This window comes from Magallana gigas, chromosome 4, assembly GCF_963853765.1.
Source record: "Magallana gigas chromosome 4, xbMagGiga1.1, whole genome shotgun sequence".
Taxonomy (NCBI): Eukaryota; Metazoa; Mollusca; class Bivalvia; order Ostreida; family Ostreidae; genus Magallana; species Magallana gigas.
Genome location: NC_088856.1, coordinates 17,369,565 through 17,388,464, shown reverse-complemented (window position 1 = coordinate 17,388,464; position 18,900 = coordinate 17,369,565). Strand labels below are relative to the sequence as shown.

Sequence of the window (18,900 nt, the reverse complement as noted above, 5' to 3'; positions counted from 1 at the left end):
CTAAACTAGTAAACATCTTATATTTTATTTGCTTTTAACTAATTCATGATATCCAACAAACCACACATGTATACCATTGTCATATGATATTTTGATACCGCAAAATATTGAATTCTGGTTCAAAATAGTATGCAAAATTTTGAACCCGGCTGCAAAACTTGAATCCCTGTAAAATATTGAGTCCGGACTTCAAAATATTATGACTGCGAAATACATTGTAATGAACTACACGTGATTTTAGTTAATTTTTTTTTTTGAAGGGGGAGGAGGCAAAATATTCAAATCAATTTTATTTCATAACAAATTAAGGGCCTTGGAAGGGCAACAGGAAGATTGTAAAATAAACACACATGGTACGCGAATAACCCATATACACAAGATGGAAAGAGTTGTATAAACATTAGCCATTTAGTATGATTCCCCCTATTTCTTATGGAGATTGCAGTTCATTGCTCTGTGTAGAATAATAAACATTTGCATACATGTACATGTATAAAATATAATAACAACCACTAAGTAAGATTCCCTCTACTGGAAGATTGTAAAATAAACACTCATGGTACGCAAAAAAGAAAATACCCATACACACACCTCTATTTCTTACGGAAATTGATTGTAGTATATTGCTCTGTATAGAAATTGACAGGTTTATCGATTCGTCGAAACCTTCAGCGAATGACGGTCTGTACGGGTTGCGCAGAGCGTAGTTGTACCTGTATATATAACTTCATTTTCCAGTTTTACTGTCAATATTTTTCTTTCACTTCAAATTTTTACACGCTCACCAAAAAGTGGGAAGGGGTGGGGGCAACTTCATATTAGTTCACAAAAGTGGGGCATGCCCCCCTCCCCCCCCCCGCCCCCGCCTCACTATATATATATATATATATATATATATATATATATATATATATATATATATATATATATATATATATATATAAATATATATATATATGTATACATATATACATGTACCAAAATATGACATTGCACCGATACTACACATATTTTTATACGGTTTAGTGAAAATCTTAAAATGGTTTTTTTGCTTAATTCAACTCTCCTTAAAACACATGTATACACTTGTCAAACTATGAAAAGGACTCAAAAAAAAAGAGCGAGATGATGTCCCCCCCAAAATCCTGCATGGAGGTCGAGTCTAAAAATAAAAAAGAAGAGCCAAAAACCGCCTCCCCCGGGAAAGAGCTCCTGGAAAATGTAGAGGGCGGCCTTCAAGAAGACATTGTAAGTATTGATAACAACATTCATTTATTTTAACTGCCGTAACAAAATATTTAAATCAACTAAATTCTTTTCATAATTCAGTTTACTGGTGTTTTTTTTGTTACAGAAATTCACATCAAAACGAGGCGACCAGCACAGGTCACATTTCCGACACCAGCAGACCGTGGGCCAGATAGCAGTATGTTGACTTTCGGTTTTTATTAAAAATATTGTCTGTTTTAACATTTTTTGTATAAATTGGATTACCGCGGAGTTTAAGGTGGCTGGATGGTCAACAGATTACCCATCAGATTTACCTCTAATTCCAAGCTGTGGTTTGTTTAGGCAAACTTATATTTGGTGAAGAAAAAATCTATTATTTTACCTTTTGAATTTGGACATTTTCAATATTTTTAATATACACTACGTCCAACGCAGTTGGTCGTAGTGTAGATCTTCTTAAAAGATCAATACTGTATATGAATGGCCACAACTAGCGAACTCTCTTAATACTCCAAAAAAGCAACGTTATCTTTAGGTAACTCTCAACATTTAACTTGTGTTAGCTGCAGAACTGTAGCTCTCCGGGAAAAAAATATTGACAGACCGGAGAGCTACAGGGCCACCCACTGAAAAAATTGTATATTTATTGCGTAGAAAAACGTGCACTAGTTTTCGACTGATTTACCTTATTTATACGCAAATTCTGTGAAAACAATTAATACCATTAAATTCTTCATGCAATTTACTACTGATATCGTTTGTTCACTTGCCTCGGATAGTCTTTTAAACACCATCACCAGTCCCGTAAATTCATGTGGTGCACTTTGTTTACATGTAAAAATGGCGACTCTCGACCTCGATGTAAATTCAACATACTTGATTTTCCGAGGTCGGTAGCGTGTTTCAATGAAAGTCTGAGGCAAATAAAGAGGCAATATCAGTAGTAAATTGCATGAAGAATTTAATAGTACTAATTGTTTTCACAGAATTTGCGTATAAATAAGGTAAATCAGTCGAAAACTAGTGCACGTTTTTCTGCGCAATAAATATACAATTTTTTCAATGGGTGGCCTTGTAGCTCTCCGGTCTGCCAATTTTTTTTCCCGGAGAGCTACAGTTCTGCAGCTAAACTTGTGTATCCTATAATCCATGAATTCTTGACTTACGTATTTCTGAAATTATTGCGTCAACTTTTTAACATCTTAATCCACTGATACCCATGCACAAATGCTAATAAAACCACAATGGTAATCAATAAACAAATGAAATATTGGCTGAATGAAATAAAGGATGGTAAATTTCTGGGAAAAAAATTAACAAATCGCTTTCACCAAAAATTCTTTTAACAGGAAACCAGAGAGTGGCAACTAGATACGGATGATATCCGGTACGGGGTTCACAGAACCTACTCGGACCAACCACCACAAGAAGAACCGGTGTGTAAAAAATTTAAAGTAATGAAGAATTACTTTAAAAATTACTTTATGTTTTATGAGGTACTTAGCGGACAGGTGAAATGTATTGATATGATAAATCAATATATACCAATAGAGTTATGTCCATCCAACCAAAGTTCCCAAGATATTAATTGGATTAGACTTGGTTTTCGTAGCACGTGACCAACCAGCTAATCCACTGATGCAAAGTGATACATGTATAATTATGTCCCTTTTTCACAAAGAAAAAAACCTCTCATATTTATAGATAAAATTAAAGAAGTAGTCAGGAAAACCTGACTCCAGCTGTTAAATATGTGTATGTATGGTGCCCCATTGTTGTGTTTTGTACTTAGGGTTGCTGGACCATATGCAAGGTGTTGGGAATGGACCTGTGCTGCTGTTGCCTCTGCACGTCGCCTCCAGATCCATATTTTATAGAGGTATTTAATTTTACTTTGTATGTATGCAACAGCCATCTTTATATTGATTTTAAAAAATCAGATGCGGGGTATATTACTAGTTGCATTTCTTCTTTTTCAGGAGGTAGAGGATGATAAAGAGGCAACTTGGCAAGAGGAAAGGAGTGAAAATGGACAAATCAAACCAGATGGCAAAGACTTGGAGGATATCTCGTTCACTGCTAACTTAGTAGAGACTAAGCCAAAACGTGTTGGGGTACATTATTACTTCGCTATATATTCAATTCTATTATTCAAATTACTATAATAGTTTAACATAAATTTAGTATTATGATTCTAATAATACACAGCGCACAGTTTGGGAGAATGGTTTTTGTAATTTGGATTGAACATTTTTTTTCAGAGGATGAAGAGAATCAGGCGCTTTTTTAAACGTCTTTTCTGCTGCACATCAGGGTAAGAAAATGTTTCTGAGCAAAAATCAAAGTACAATCATGAGCTCTGATAAGTTCGATTCTTTATCACCATCACCATTGAAACTTTAATCTATAACAACCCCCCCCCCCCCCTCCCCCCAAAAAAGGGATTTGTTTGGATTGCTAAAGGGAGATACCTCAATCCTTATCAATCACCCCCCCCCCCCCCCAATGCTCATGGCAGGGTAAGGTCATATTTATTAGATTGTAACTCCTTAAGTCCATGCAAACTCATATCCAGGCAACACAATGCCTGCATGGCCTGCAATGCCTATCGACTTTGTATGTGTAAAGGCTAAGGTTGAATTTTATAATCGTGCTCGCAAAGAACATCGACTTCTACATATTACCCCCTGGCGAGACATGATCAATCCGTAGCACCGTTAACTCCATGGGAGGGGGGGGGGCATACAAGAAGAGCTGCCTAATTACGGCACTATTTTGTTTTTCATTCATATAGCCAGCTCGTCTGAGTCTCTGAGAAAAAAATCGTGGCCAATGATCCTATCGATACAAAATGTTAATAAATATTGCATTTGATTCCGTCGATCAACTTAAAAAATGAAATCGACAAACATTGGTATTCAACGAATATTGATGAAACCACAGTACATTCTTCTAACAACTGGTTGGCAAACCAAGGCTTTAGTCTTTTTTTCCCCATAGGTTGTAGCAGTTATTGCTTTTCTATTATAAGTACACACCATCAAGATATGTACCAGTAGAATTGTAGAATAGCACCTACCACACAAGCCAATGACACTACCGTACCTGAATGGTCAATACATATCAACGTCGGAAATCCACGGTTGATTATGCGTCGTTCCTCTCTTCATCATCCGTGGATCCCTTTAAACTTCGATGCTGGTATAGAAGCACGCAAGTTGATTGGTTGGTCATATTGCACCCTGAATAAATTGGTCCAATCAACAAGTCGCTTTAAACGCTCGTTCATTACAGTATTCAATTGGCGATCGCAGAACGATTTGTTTTGCAACCTTTTAAAACAGAAGAGTTCTATCACTATTACGACTAATTTGATTGGGTGATATTTATAAATATTTGGTCATTAAAACGAGCGTCGAAGTTTAAAGTGACCCATGAGTAACTCAGAGAGGAACGTCGCGTATAAACAAACCATGGGTTTCAGACGATGAATACATGTTAGATTTTTTGTCCCAGCTGCTCTTTTACTTTGGGAGGGATGGGGAAAAACAATACAGGTGGAACTATGCCCCTGTTAACCCCTTCCTGGCCAACAAGGCATGAACAGCTTCAGCTGTAGTAACCTTTAGCTACCACCAATTTGTGATAAACTTAATAGCATGTAACAGGAGCAACCTTCAACAGGTGTACAGGGTCTGACTTGGCAGTATTTTAGCTAGAAAGAATTTTACTAAAGTTCACTAAGTCACCAATGGACAGGGACAGACCAATTCTACTCCTTGCGAGTACTTGACTTCTATACTAGAGCAGGCATCCTGTAGCACATAGAATACATCTTCTTGTGACCATCCTGAGCAAACAAGTTACATTTCATTGTGCTCATCGTAAAGAACATAGAGATTGTTTATTTGTGCTCTTCATCCTGCGACACATAGGATACATATCCATGTGCTCACCTTGGAGCACATATGGTACAGATTCCTGTGCTTGTCTAGTGCTCATCCTAAAGCAAATGTGGTACATATCCCTGTGGTTATCTTGGAACACACAGGGTTTATCTTATTGTGCTCAGCCTGTATCTCTTTCGATACATCTCTTTGAGCTTTTTGTGCTTACCCTGGTAATGTGCAGGAGTTGTAGGAACTCCTAATGGACTGGGCCAGCACAAAAAGGTTTAGATCGAGCCACCTTAGGATTTAATTGTCCTTGTTCAGCAATGGCCTCTGTTAGTTGGACTGGTTCCTGGCCCAGTTTTCTTTTTCCAAAGTGGATTCCTGCAATGGAATTAATTGCGTTGGTTCTCCTGTGAACCTTGTCCATTCGATCAGAATTGATAGATTTAATTCATGTCTAGTTTCTTAATTTTTTATGTTTAAGGCTTCATAAGCTTATTAGGTACATTTTTGACTCCAAACAAATATCATCGTTTTGATAAGTTAAATATTTTAGCTCATAATAACTTTTTAATTTAGTTGTCAAGAGAACGTCAAAACAGGTACATGTTTATGCTTTTTTATGCTTGCGTTTAAAGTTTTTTTGGCTAAAATAAATGAGATAGGCCTTCTATGGTAAAAATGCTATGCGTTAGATTATTTGAATAACAATTGTTCACATGCTTTTTTATTTCATTTTTTATTTCAGATGTCGGGAGGATTAAAAACAATCATAAAATCAACGGTGCATGTGTGATATATAATATTACGGGAAACAATAATTTTTTTGCTGCATTTTTATGTTGATGAAAAATCGATTAATTCAATAGTGATTTATTTTATCATACCGGGGAAATTTGTTGAGAACAAAGCTGTACATCAAACTGCCATGGTGAATTCAGCTCCAAGTAAAAGCTTGCGATTGAGATGGAATGAAGATCAACATTAATTTTGAAGCAGCAACTGAAACCAACACTGAATCAGTGAACGTTTGCATATTGAAATTATTTGAATCAACAAATTTCCGGCTGGACTCCGTATAAAAAAATGTTGACCACAAATGAAACAGTGTTTATTGAAACACTATTTATTGCAATGCTACACATGCGCCTGATAAATTATAATTGAAAATTCAACTGTTGATAAAACTTTTAAGGATAAAAATCAATGTCTTCCGTATCGCCTCTATTAAACCACCGATGTCTTCACCAGTAAAGCCTCCAAACCATCTCAACCTTCAAGAACAGAATTTTGTTATACTCTTCGTATGTGATGTCCTTCCATGTGGTTACAAGGGAGATCGAATGTTGAATAATGGCTTAATTAACCTTTAATCATGAGAACCCCAACACATAAAGGTTATGATACATGTATATGTTTTCAAAACCACTTTGTGATGAGAGATGAGAACTGGTTTTTACAAAACGATCGACAGGAGACCTGATGTCTTTATGGTAAGAATTATATCCAACTGTAGCATTGAATTTCTTTTTCAAGACTGATCATCTGTCAAAGGCATGCATTTTAACAGATATGTTAAAAAAAAAATAGATGCGCATTATTTAATGAAGAATGAAGTTGTAGTAAATATTTAATATTCCCCTTGACTTTGCATCCATGTTACTTTAAAACATTATGAAAATTTGATAATACTGTATAATCATTAATGTATTTCAACAAGTTTTGTCTCTCTATATTATAAGCCTGGCACTGCTGATATGTATATTATAAATACCTCAATCAAAAAAAATGTTCAACCTTTCAGCCAGCACCAATCAACGCCTGGAACTAGTTTCTGAGATCATCCCAGAAAAGGTCCTGCTCCACAACTTGAATTTGATGCTTAGGCCTCTGCCAAGCTGTAAGCTAGAATGGACTCTATTTCTTAAAGAATTCAAATTTTATTTATTTTTATGTTTGCATGAAGATCAAGATGATCCCATTTGATAGAGCTATTCAAAAGGGACCCTTTGACTGCTTTGCCATTTAAGTTGTTTCTTGTTGATTAATTGCTTAATTACATGTAAATCGTTAACTAACAATTGTTATAAGTTTCTAATTTAGGCAGCACTTTAACCGTACGTGGAGCAGGAGACAAAGCAAGCACATCAGGCTGGTTCAGTGCTCAAACACTGAATAGAAAAAGATTACCATTACATTAACAGGGTGTTGACTATTGATAGAAATAGGACGTCTGTTTATTAGTTTTCATCAACTTACATGAATTAAAAAATGTTTGAGTACATTGTATTGATACTGCAACTTATTTTTTCTCCAGGCACACCACAGCATGCTGATGCAAACCATTTTTGTCCGTTTATTGTGCTCAATGACATTCACATGATGAAATGCCACTTAGATAATAAAGGTGCTTGACGTCCATAATAATCCCAAAAGGTACATAAAACTACCACCAAGTTGTAATGTGGAGGGAGCTCCCTTATTCAGAAAAACGCACTGTCACAATAAGGGTCGCTATAATAGAATTGTTGACAAAGCTAAGGAAATGGAATTATTGATGATGAAATATAATTATCAGTATCAATTGTGTGTGAATACTCTTAAATACTTCAGTAGATGGTTTTTTTCATAATGCTCTTACTTGATTATCTAACAGGAGTGACAGCAGGAGAATCCACTGGATGGAGTTAAAGCACTAATTAGAGATGCTGAGGTATTCATCATTATTAAGATAACTTCATTCACTGATACATTCAAGATGTAAAGCATATAAAATATGCGTAAAAATAAAACTAAGATAAAATTTAATACTATTTTCAATAAAAGAAATGCTGAAAATATATACCATTTCTATACCATAATGCTGAGGGATAATCATTATCGAAATAATTTGATTCACTGTTACGCAAGATTGAAATTACATATAGTCAAATGAATAGAAAATGGGATACTATTTCAATGATATAAGTGCAGGAAACATGTTACATTTATACAATTTATACTTCTTTTTTATTGTTTGCTGCAGTGACTGGGGGTGACTGGGGGTCGGTCTGTCAAGATCAACATTGATGGGCGCCAAACAGAGATCTGTGAGAGTGGGGACTACACTAAATGAAGCAAAACCACTGCAGCAAGATGTTCATACATCAGAATGTCAGATTATTATTGCGTAAGATAGTGACTGGAAAAGGACACGGGCTATCAAAGAAATCACCCACATCCCTTTAAATTGTTGATACGTTTTGTACATTTTTACCAATTCATAAATAAAGTTTGGAAAGATATATCACTTGATTGTTATGCATGATATCTTCTTTATGACAACTTAAAATGCGTTCATGCATTATATTTAAAAATGATTTGAACCAGAGAATATCTGGAATTAAAACTTACATTATATTGTGGTTTCATTGATTTAGTAAAACTCAAAGTTAGAAGGAAAGTTGAGTTAATTTAAAGACTTTTAAACTTATAAATGCATTACCAGATATTGACCGTTTGATTTCATATATGACACAAACAACCGGTAATCCTAAGTAATTAGTGTTTTCAATTGATGAGATCACACTATGATTAATTTTGAGGAGCTTTTAAGTTAGTACAGATAAATGGACAGGTCTCCTTTAGAGGGAAGATAAGTCAAATTATTATAGATTTGGTTTATTTTCTTTTTGATATGTGAATGTTTTAAAAGATTGATTTCAATTATCTAGTGCAATTCCTTTTTCTGAAATATGAGTGTTAAATGTTCTCATCTACATGTAGCTAGCTTTATTTCTAAAACGTCTGACAATGGCGAGATTTTTCAACTTTATGGCTCATTTGTCTGTCATATCGTACTTTTCGAAAATCTGTTCAAAGAGAACGAGATATTCGACTCTTTGACTTGCATGTGTATAATTCCGGAATTTCGTGATTTGGATGCTACATGTATGTTACATGTATGAAGTACTGGTAGCAAACATGTATCGTTGATGTTCAAAGTTATTGATATAGTTTTGACCGAATGAAAACTTGTCCGTCAAACTGTTTCAATGTGTAATCAGGGGGAATATCCATGAACAGATGTAAGGAAGTGAAATCGCATAAAATATTAAATTTTTATTGATTGCAACGGAACGATCATTCATAATCAATGATTATATTTTGATTATAGACACCTGTTACACCAAGAATCAAACTTTGACTCAAGGGTTTATAAATACACATACCAGGAAGTTAAGGGCACAGAAAGGAAAGGCACAGCTACAAAAAAATATAACATAAAACCGAAAATCAAAACATTTTTAAACATGATAGAACTAACAAAAAATGAACGTAAATTACATCAGTCCTGGAACTATATCGAAATTTGCTTAATCATTTTGGTAATTGCACAAATCAAAACATTGTGAAAATGTACACTAGTGACAAAGAATATTCACCCACATTTATTTTCGCTCCTTTCGCCCTCGTCGGCAATGAGCGAATTAAAGAATGGCGAATTCAAATAATATTTGAATACTAAAAATATATATAACATCAGAGCAAACACTAATACGAAGTTTACACCGCGAAGGAATGTTAAGGGAGAAGACAGTCTGACTCATGGTCGTCCACGTCGTCGAGGTGCTCTGGGATTTGGGAGATCCACATGGCTGTCCGGTTCATACGGGTCATACGGGCTGCTGATATGTGTGGCCGGCGGGGTCGGAGTTAAGGCTCGGATGGTTGTTCAGCATCAGCTAAGAACAAAATGCGGATGTTTCTAAAGCAGTTTGTGTTATATATGATTAGAATAGCTGAAATATACCTAAAAAGTTATAATCATTTGAGACCTGCCTAAAAATTACATTTAAAAAACCCGACCCCCATCTATATCCCCTTCACATTTATTTAAACGATGTTAACATTACATAACCACTTACCATTGTTTCATGTGTCCTTTTCACACATTCACATAATTTCCTCAATATTAAATTCAGCAATATGTTTGATTAAGGATATTTAAATGCACTTTTGGAGAAATCATGTCCCCGAAGCATGTTTTTGGTTTTACAATTGTAATTCCATTGCTGTTGATCCTATACCTTAATACTTGCACAAAACGGTATGTTTTAAATTGTAATTTGCAGTTTTTTTGTTCTTTTAAATGTATCCGTATATTTAATTTACAAACAACTTGCTAATTACAGTAAGTCAATAATGATTGCATTACTTAAAATGTATTTCAGGGCTCTTGCAGAGTGTTTGACCAATTTTTACAAAGATGGGAACATGTGCAAAGGTTTTGTACATTTTAAGATTAAAAAGTAGTGTATAGAGATATGGATATAAATATTTTGTAGCTAAATAATCATCAACCTGGTAAGACATCATCTCAATTCAAAAAGTAGTTGTAGTTCTCGACGATGATAAGTTGTTAATATTAAAATGGTATTTTCAACTTTACCAATAAATACGCATACACGTAGGTAAGGTTTAAATCCTTAGAGACTATATCATGCAAACTTTTTGTATTATTTTATCCACTATCAAATGCTATAATATGATCGTTGTTTGTAAATGTATGCTACACATTATAAACATCAACAATGCAATATGTAGAATGTCCGGCCGGTTACTACAATGACAACTGCTCAGATATATGTCCTGTACCATTGTATGGCCTACTTTGTGCCCAAAAATGTGACTGTTTGCCTTGTCATCACGTCTATGGCTGTTCTCTTACTCTCTTTATAGAAGGTAAGATACTCAGTACGTATTAAAGATGTTACAATAAGAATGATGTTGGTACTTTTTCTTTTATCAAGACTATTATTTCATAATAACTGTATCAACCAATAGCAAGTTTTGTTAACAAGTATTTACTTTTAGGTGATTTTTTGCGAATTTATTTATCTGATTTTCAGAATGAATATAACTTAAAGCGTTTATATAACGTAAACAAATATTTGCGTCAAAATTGTGCCTACCAGTTAGATGCAATGAAATTTGTCAACGCAATATGTTATAAACTATTTAAAGTTTGTTGAATATTGTTTGGAACCTTAATTTTATTTTATTGAAAAAATGTAATATATTGTTTTTTTCAAAGATCTGGCATACTTGGGTTGCGCTTTTTATTTTCAAATTTAGAAGAAAAACACTAAATGGAATATGCATACAATGATTGTTGTAATAAAACTGAAAAAAAAAACCACGAGGCTTGTTCAAAAAGTTAAGAGGACACGAGGAATCACTGAAACACCAGAATATATTATGTAATTTGTAAATTATGAATAACTGTTACATGTAATTGATAAGAAATAATCAGCGTGGTCGTTGTGGGCATAGGGCTTATGGAAATCCGCTTTTGAGTTTTAAACGAAAATGTGTATTTTCGTAAGAAGTCTAGTCAGTCGAAGTAAATGTTTCTAGTTAATGGTTTTGTAATACCAACCTTCGAGACATAGAATGTGTTAAATAGATACTTGTAAATTATCTGTATGACATATTGTTGTTAATAAAAACCTTTGTTTTAATTATCGTTTAAGGACGTTAACTGTACATACATGTGTCCGATTGACACATGAAAAGCATTATCTGATACAAACATATGTGTGTATCGATTTGGAGGAATTTCGGAATGAATAATGTTGATATCACATGAGTTGGCAGATTTAAATAATTGTATCATTCTTGTGATTGATTAGAAGTAGTTCTTTACCAGGTCAAACAATAATTGAATAATATTTAAACCTGTGATGAAATACTCAAAGAAATCACATGATAAAAATTAGCATAAAAATGTTATGATGCGAATATGCGCATTGTCATTTTAGTAGTTGATATTGTTTGGTTCTACACTGTTTTAAAACCATTAAACTGATAAATAAAGTAAAATAGATTAATGAATTTTAAAAACAAATTCCAGTTTGTTCAACAGAAACAACAAACGATGATTTTGAAACTCGGAGTAAAAAGGAAGAAAACAAGCAGACATCCGGAAACAGAACAATTTCTGGTAGGATTATGTTATATGTTTCTTATTCATACACATGTATATTTAGTCGAGGAATTTACTTATGCTGCCTATTTACTCAACTAATTAGCATAAACACAGTCTCAGCTGGTGTTGATGCAGATATTGCTGATGTTGAAAGTATTAGAACAAAATGTGAAGTGCAGTACTGTGTTGTTCAAAAGAATTCTAAATTTAAAAAAAATGAACTTGCATTTGATATATTTTATTTGGAATGTGTAAATTATTACACAGATAATTGAAAGCTAGATACTATAACATGTAATTATGTTTGTTAGTTTATTTGTGCAATTTCATGACCTGCTTTTTAAAAAATGATTTTAATTACAAAAATGATGCTAAATAATGATTTATCTAAACGTTAAACACTCGCGTCACGTATTGGTAGTCCGAAATGATGATTATTGTTCTCGAGTATTTGAAACTTAGTTCAATTCAATGTAAATTCATACGAGACAAGAATGAACAAAAATGATGAATCATTTGATTACAAATTTCGCAAATATGCGTATTATTACATTTGTAAGATCAGAATATTAAATTAATAATTCTTATCAAATCTTAGATATGAACAAAAATATTTTATGCCAATCTGATTAAACCATTTCATAAATGCCTTTTTAAACATACTTGGAGGTGATTTATACTTTAGAATGATATCATCATCAAGTGTAAGTTATGAATTAGATTAGTAAGTTGTTTTTTAAGCTATGGTTCGATTCCATCTGTGGGCAAACTTTGTTTTAAATTAGCGGCATATTAAAAACACCGATTTATTGTTTTTTTAAATGTAGAATTGTGCATTTTGTATATTTAACTTTGATCTGTGTTACTCGAGACAGGTGCCACCTTTAAAAAAAAACAAGCCGAGCAATAACTGTTGCGTTTGCCTTTCCAGAACATCAATAGGAAATGGTACGATTTTTTAGGGAAGTACTGCAAAGTAGATTAAGTTTGTTCTTTGCAAAGATTGTGTGCACTGGTTTCATTTGGTGACAGTTTTGCGAAAAATACAGGCGGAAGGTTAATAGATTAGACAAAAATAGGTGTGGGTCAGTTAGAGTTTTCCGTCCCCTTGCCATCCCGGCATCAGGTACGTCCCCTTATACAAAGGATGCAGCTGTTAATACGGATAAGAGTTCAGTTGAATGTACCTGACAGTGAATGATGATAATGTTCGAACGCCCCGCAAACATTCTTCTACATCTACAAACATCACTCTTCCAGTTATATCTGTTAGAAAAATTAGGGCTAACTGCATTATTTGTCGCAAAGAGTCAAGGGTTTGTGACATTTGAAATCGCGTCACGCAAGACCTGCGATAGCTGCTTATAAGTTCTTGGTTATAAATAAAGACATATAAAAACATGTATCGTATTATAGATAATAAACTGAAAATAAAATTTAAAGATAATAAAGTAAAAAAAAAGCGTCCATCACTTATACTGCTCGGACAACGACTGTGCAACCTTATTTTCTCAATCAGTATTCATTATGAGAACAAGATACTAAGAGTTTACTGTGTATGGTATAAAACCAAGAAGTGGAACAGAAATCAATATGCTTTATGTAAAGGCACAAACCTGCACGATTTTATAAGGTGAACCTTTAAAAACTTTTTAAAAATAAATTTTACGAAAATTAGTTTTAAATTTTAGATATTTAGAAATTTTGAAATAAGTATTACAATTTCCTTAAGGGCATTGGCAACGTTCCTGGTTTCTGGACAAAAATTTTCATAAATTCTTAAATGAAGTTAAATGTGTTTATATAGACAACAACAGATACTAGAGACCAATCTTTCCATCCTTATTAAAAAAATATTTCCAAAAATATTAATTTTGCATTCAACATTGAATTCAATGTAATTCAAGGAACAAATCGCAATAATTAATATTTGAAAGGAGCAATTTTTTGATGAGTGAGATATGTGATTATAAATTAAATGATACATATTATTGTAAATCGATATTATATGATATCCTACTGATAATGAAATATAGGGCGAATATTTTCAGAAAAGTGTGAACCTCAATTTGCTCTTTCCTATTCAAGAGTTACATTCCTTGATTTCGTCACCGTTAACACACACAGTAAAAAATAAAGATCATTAACAATTATCTATACCGGTACTTATCTTTGAGGTAAATAGAAAGAAGAAGGTTCTAATATTTTTGAATTCCTAGTTATCCTTTAGGCGTGCTCTAAGAGAGCAAAAGTAACTCATTATTTATTGTCAGAAATGTCTCTTTTACAAATTAATAATTAATATGTGAGTCATTGATAATTCTGACTTAGCAATGAGGTCAGTTTAATTTAGAAATAATCTCATTGTCCACAAAATAAAGCAGCTATGAATAGTTTATGTGTATATAATATTTCATGCTCATGCGTATACATGTATATGTGTACTATAATATCAAAACAATAGGTATGAAAATAAATGAATTTAGACTCTCGGTCTACTGTCTTTTGTTAAAGAGTATCGGAGTTAATCAATGTTAGGGTCACTTCTTTTTTTTATTTTGCTCGTCAATATCTTGAAGATGTTGCGGTAGGTCTGACCCCCCCCCCCCCCCCCAACCTTCCTCGGTCGCCTGTCAATAGTAAATAAGAAAACGAAAGGCCATTTAAAATCTTTCTCACACTGTTTGCCATATAGGAATTTGCTCCTCTCTTTTCTGAGGCCCATGTAACCTGCTTGTTGACGCAGAGCGATATATAAATATCGCTTCATCTTTCTACATGACATATTTTGTTTACCTCGGAAACACTGCTTTTTTACCATAATATTCAAAAGAGGTCATATTACGGGAGATTACTCCCAGTTGGAAAACAATTCAAGAGAGGTAACTCTAATTCATTGTAAAAAAGAGAAAATGCAGGTGCGGATTTTTTTAATCCGGAGCACTTCGTTGCCAATGCCCTTAAATGATGTCATAATCATTACATGACCATTTTATATTGATTTATGAATCCTTTTCACACATTCACAAAATTTCCTCAATATTTAATTAATCGATATGTTTGATAAAACATAGATAGATAAAGGATGTCTAAACAAACTGTTGGAGAAATCATGTACTCTAAATATGATTTTGGTTACAAGTGTACTTCCATTGTTGTTGAACCTCTACCTTAATGATTGCTCTAAAGGGAATGTTTTGATTATTTGTAATTTGCATTTTGCTATGTTTTTTGCTAAGTCAGTCTGTAAGTTTATTTTACAAACAGCTTGCTAATTACAGTAAGATAATAATGATTACATCACTAAAAATGGATTTCATTGCTCTTGCAGACAGTCCATTGGAGTGTTTGACCAATTATTACAAAGATGGGAACATGTGCAAAGGTATTAGACTATTCTAAGATTAACAAGTAGTTTATAGAGAAAGAAATAGATATCATTTTGTAGCAAGATAATCATCAACCTGGTAGGACACCATCTCAAATCAAAAATTTGTTGTAGTTCTAGACGATGATAAGTTATTAATATGAATATGGTATTTTCAACTTTACCAATAAATACGTATGCACGATCCTTAGAAACTATGTCATGCAAGCTTCTGGTATTATTTTATCCACTATCAAAGTATATAATATGACTTTTGTTTGTCAATGTATGCTATACATTATAAACATTCACATTATAATATGTAGAATGTCCGGCCGGTTACTACAATGACAACTGCTCAGATATATGTCCTCCATCATATTATGGTCCTCGATGTGCCCAAAAATGTGACTGTTTGCCTTGTCATCATGTCTACGGCTGTTCTTCTTCTCCCTTTATAGAAGGTAAGACAATCTCAGTACATGTTTCAGGAATAACCATAAATTTGAGACTAGTTTTGTACTTGTTCATCAATACGTTTTTCTTAATAATTAAAATTATCAACCAATAACGTTGTTTGCTTATACATGTAATTACCAATCTCCTGATGAATCTTTCATATCTTATGATTAACAAACTGATGCTTTGTATATTTGTTTTTATAGTAATATTTTGGTGCTATACCAAAAAATAATTAAATAAAACAAAAAACATTTTTCGCCAGAGACAGCGAGCGATTCTATTTCAACTCGGGATAAAATAGAAGACAAAAAGAAAGCATCAGGAAAGAAATTAACCACTTCTGGTAATGATACTCTCATTACATGTAAAAGAATGTAACTATTTGATTGAGGCTACTTTTGTACTTCTTCATTAAGACAATTGAATATTATCAACAAAAAACTTGGTCTGCTTAATTTCCAATCTCCTGATGAATCTTATTATGTTTCGATTTACAAATTGATGCTTTGCATATTTATTTTTATAGTATTACTTTGGTGCATGTCGTCACTATGCCAAATAAAAAAAAATATAATCGCTCATTCCTTTTTACTAGAGACAGCGAGCGATTACATCACAACTTGGGATAAAATAGAAGGCAAAAAGCAAGCATCGGGAAACAAATTAACCACCTCTGGTAGAATTATAATTATTTCAATAGGATCTGTAGTATGCTTCATATTAATACTTGTAATTATTCGAGAGTTGTGGTTATGTTGCCAATTTCCTCAACCTACTGGCAAACGGACAGTCATTAATGATGTTTATGAGGATATTGCTGAAATATACAGTGTGAGAGTAGAATGAAATCAGGTGCTTTTCAGGAACTCCCAAAATGACACAAACTATAGAAGTAAATACAGTGTAATAACCAATTTCGAACTGATTTTATATTATTGAAACAATATATTATACATACCAAAAAAACCTATTTAAATTTTATTTAGATTTCTATTCAAATATTTTAGTTTATGATTTGCTGTAGATATTTTTATGAATATGAGTAATTTTACATCTAAATTTTAAAATATTAGTATGGTTATCCGGAGTTGATAACTTCATTATATGATCTTATAAATATTCAAGAAAATGTTTGAAACAAAACTAATAAGGAAACGAGGATAGCAAACACGAAGAGCTATAAAATTTGACGAGAGTTTGACCAGTACGGTTTCGAGTTTGGTTCAATTTTGTTGAATATTCAGCAAGTATTCGCACTAAATCCGGGAAAGTACATAACTACAGAGATGAACTATGGCAATTTACTGCGATAAATGGGGTCCAGTGCTTTTGCGAAGAACGGAGAGGTTAATAATTTGAACCTGTACGTCTACTGATACGTTTGAAACTTGTACAAGTTTGTTTACAAGGTAAGCTTTAAATCTGCATGTGTACTCTTATGAGTAAAACAATTTGATATTTTCAACATATTCAATGTACCATACTGTTTATGGTAAAATATGATATCTATTATATAATTTAGTGTACAGCCGATTTTGATTTATCCTCTCATTCACTTTCAATATTGTTTACGCTTACACTATATTTTAAGTTTTAATGTACTTTTGTTTCTACACTTTTATACAATATGTAGAATTACGCGAAATGCAGAAATTACGACGCAATGAGCATCAAATTAGGATATTCTCCTAGTTACCGATACTCATACACGTAAACGTTTACTTGCTTAAACTCTCTAATAAATGCATTTTGGTACTGGACCTACATTTTTTTACCGACAGTTTGTGCGAGTTTTTGACTGTATTGAACTATATTGTTTTTTATCAAATTTAAAGTGACATATTATTTATGTAAGCAAGGTTACAAGGGATTCTAATGACATTTGTGAATGATGGTTGTATCCATAGAATGTAAATCGTCAGCTTACAATCTTTAATGACTTAAAAGAGACGAATGATGTTAATGTTCAAAAATGCTGAATTAATAATATGAGAGAATTTTAGTAGATTCTCACTATATTGCTTGTTGCCTTGGAAAGACAAAATGCTACAGATCTAAATAAAAATCAGAGAGTCATTGCCTGAAATTCGTTCACACTTTTTTCAATATACTTACCGTTATTCATTTGAAAGTAAAAAATAACACTGATAACAAATTCGTAGTTATCTCTGATACTTGTTTTGTTCAGATTGTTAAAAAATACATGATACTAGACGATCTCTGCATTGAATTAACTGACAAACAAAATTGTTAAAAATTAAAAGAACAAACTTTTCTTTTGAAAAGAATACCGAATATCAGCAGTATATTATGTATACTATTTTTGTTTATGGACAAAAAGTCATTTACCGACATTGAATATGAATGAATAATGAAATATTAAAAGATGATTTTTTGTAATGATAAATTAATAATTTTTTTATTCACATTTATTTATTTTATTTATATAAACAGTTTTAAAGTAAATGTAGGATTTAAAATGTTTTTTTTTATTTCTATTTTTCCCTTTGACCACCCATTCATACATGTACATATATTCACACCAGTTAAGTAATATGTTTTAATTTTACACAGGTAAAGGGAAGATATAAAGAAAATAAGTGAATTAATTACTATTCTCGATACTAAAAATATAAAGTAATACACTACTAGTTTTGTTTAAAAATATTTTTCCAGGGAGACCACTTGTTATTAAAAAATAACAATTGCTGCACATCTTTCAATTTAATATTTTATTCTCAAATGACATAAAAAGGTCACACATTATATCTGGAATTATACTTTGTAACAAGCATGAAAAAATATACTGTTTACAGCATAACATAATAAAATTTATCACATTGTTGTTGCCATTTAATGGTGTCTCACCTAAAACAAAAATTGATAACATTAAAACCGACTCTATCAGAGGTTGTTGTGTATATATGCAGGCTGAAATTTCTCACCAATAATATTCTCACCAGTAATATTTTTTCACA

General features: G+C 32.7%; 1 protein-coding gene and 1 long non-coding RNA gene across 2 annotated transcripts; both read left to right on the top strand.

Moving 5' to 3' along the window:
- The first annotated feature begins 1,133 nt into the window (after positions 1-1,133).
- Positions 1,134-7,836, top strand: LOC136274506 (uncharacterized). The gene is made up of 9 exons (XM_066081497.1): positions 1,134-1,248; positions 1,355-1,426; positions 2,580-2,666; positions 3,023-3,109; positions 3,210-3,344; positions 3,492-3,544; positions 5,872-6,616; positions 6,928-7,559; positions 7,780-7,836. Exons 1-7 carry the CDS (start codon positions 1,150-1,152, stop codon positions 5,885-5,887), a joined length of 549 nt encoding a protein of 182 aa, XP_065937569.1. The 5' UTR covers positions 1,134-1,149; the 3' UTR covers positions 5,888-6,616; positions 6,928-7,559; positions 7,780-7,836.
- A 7,947-nt stretch (positions 7,837-15,783) lies between these two features.
- On the top strand, positions 15,784-16,818 carry LOC117682003 (uncharacterized). Its single transcript, XR_010712798.1, has 3 exons — positions 15,784-15,924; positions 16,185-16,265; positions 16,518-16,818. It is a non-coding gene; the product is annotated as an uncharacterized lncRNA (long non-coding RNA).
- Positions 16,819-18,900: the final 2,082 nt, after the last annotated feature.

Excerpts from the sequence above, each read along its gene's own strand:
- LOC136274506 (XM_066081497.1), top strand. The coding sequence starts at position 1,150 with ATGGAGGTCGAGTCTAAAAATAAAAAAGAAGAGCCAAAAACCGCCTCC. Across the intron at positions 1,427-2,579 it reads AGACCGTGGGCCAGATAGCA|GAAACCAGAGAGTGGCAACT; the intron begins GTATGTTGACTT and ends TTCTTTTAACAG. Across the intron at positions 2,667-3,022 it reads AACCACCACAAGAAGAACCG|GGTTGCTGGACCATATGCAA; the intron begins GTGTGTAAAAAA and ends TTTTGTACTTAG.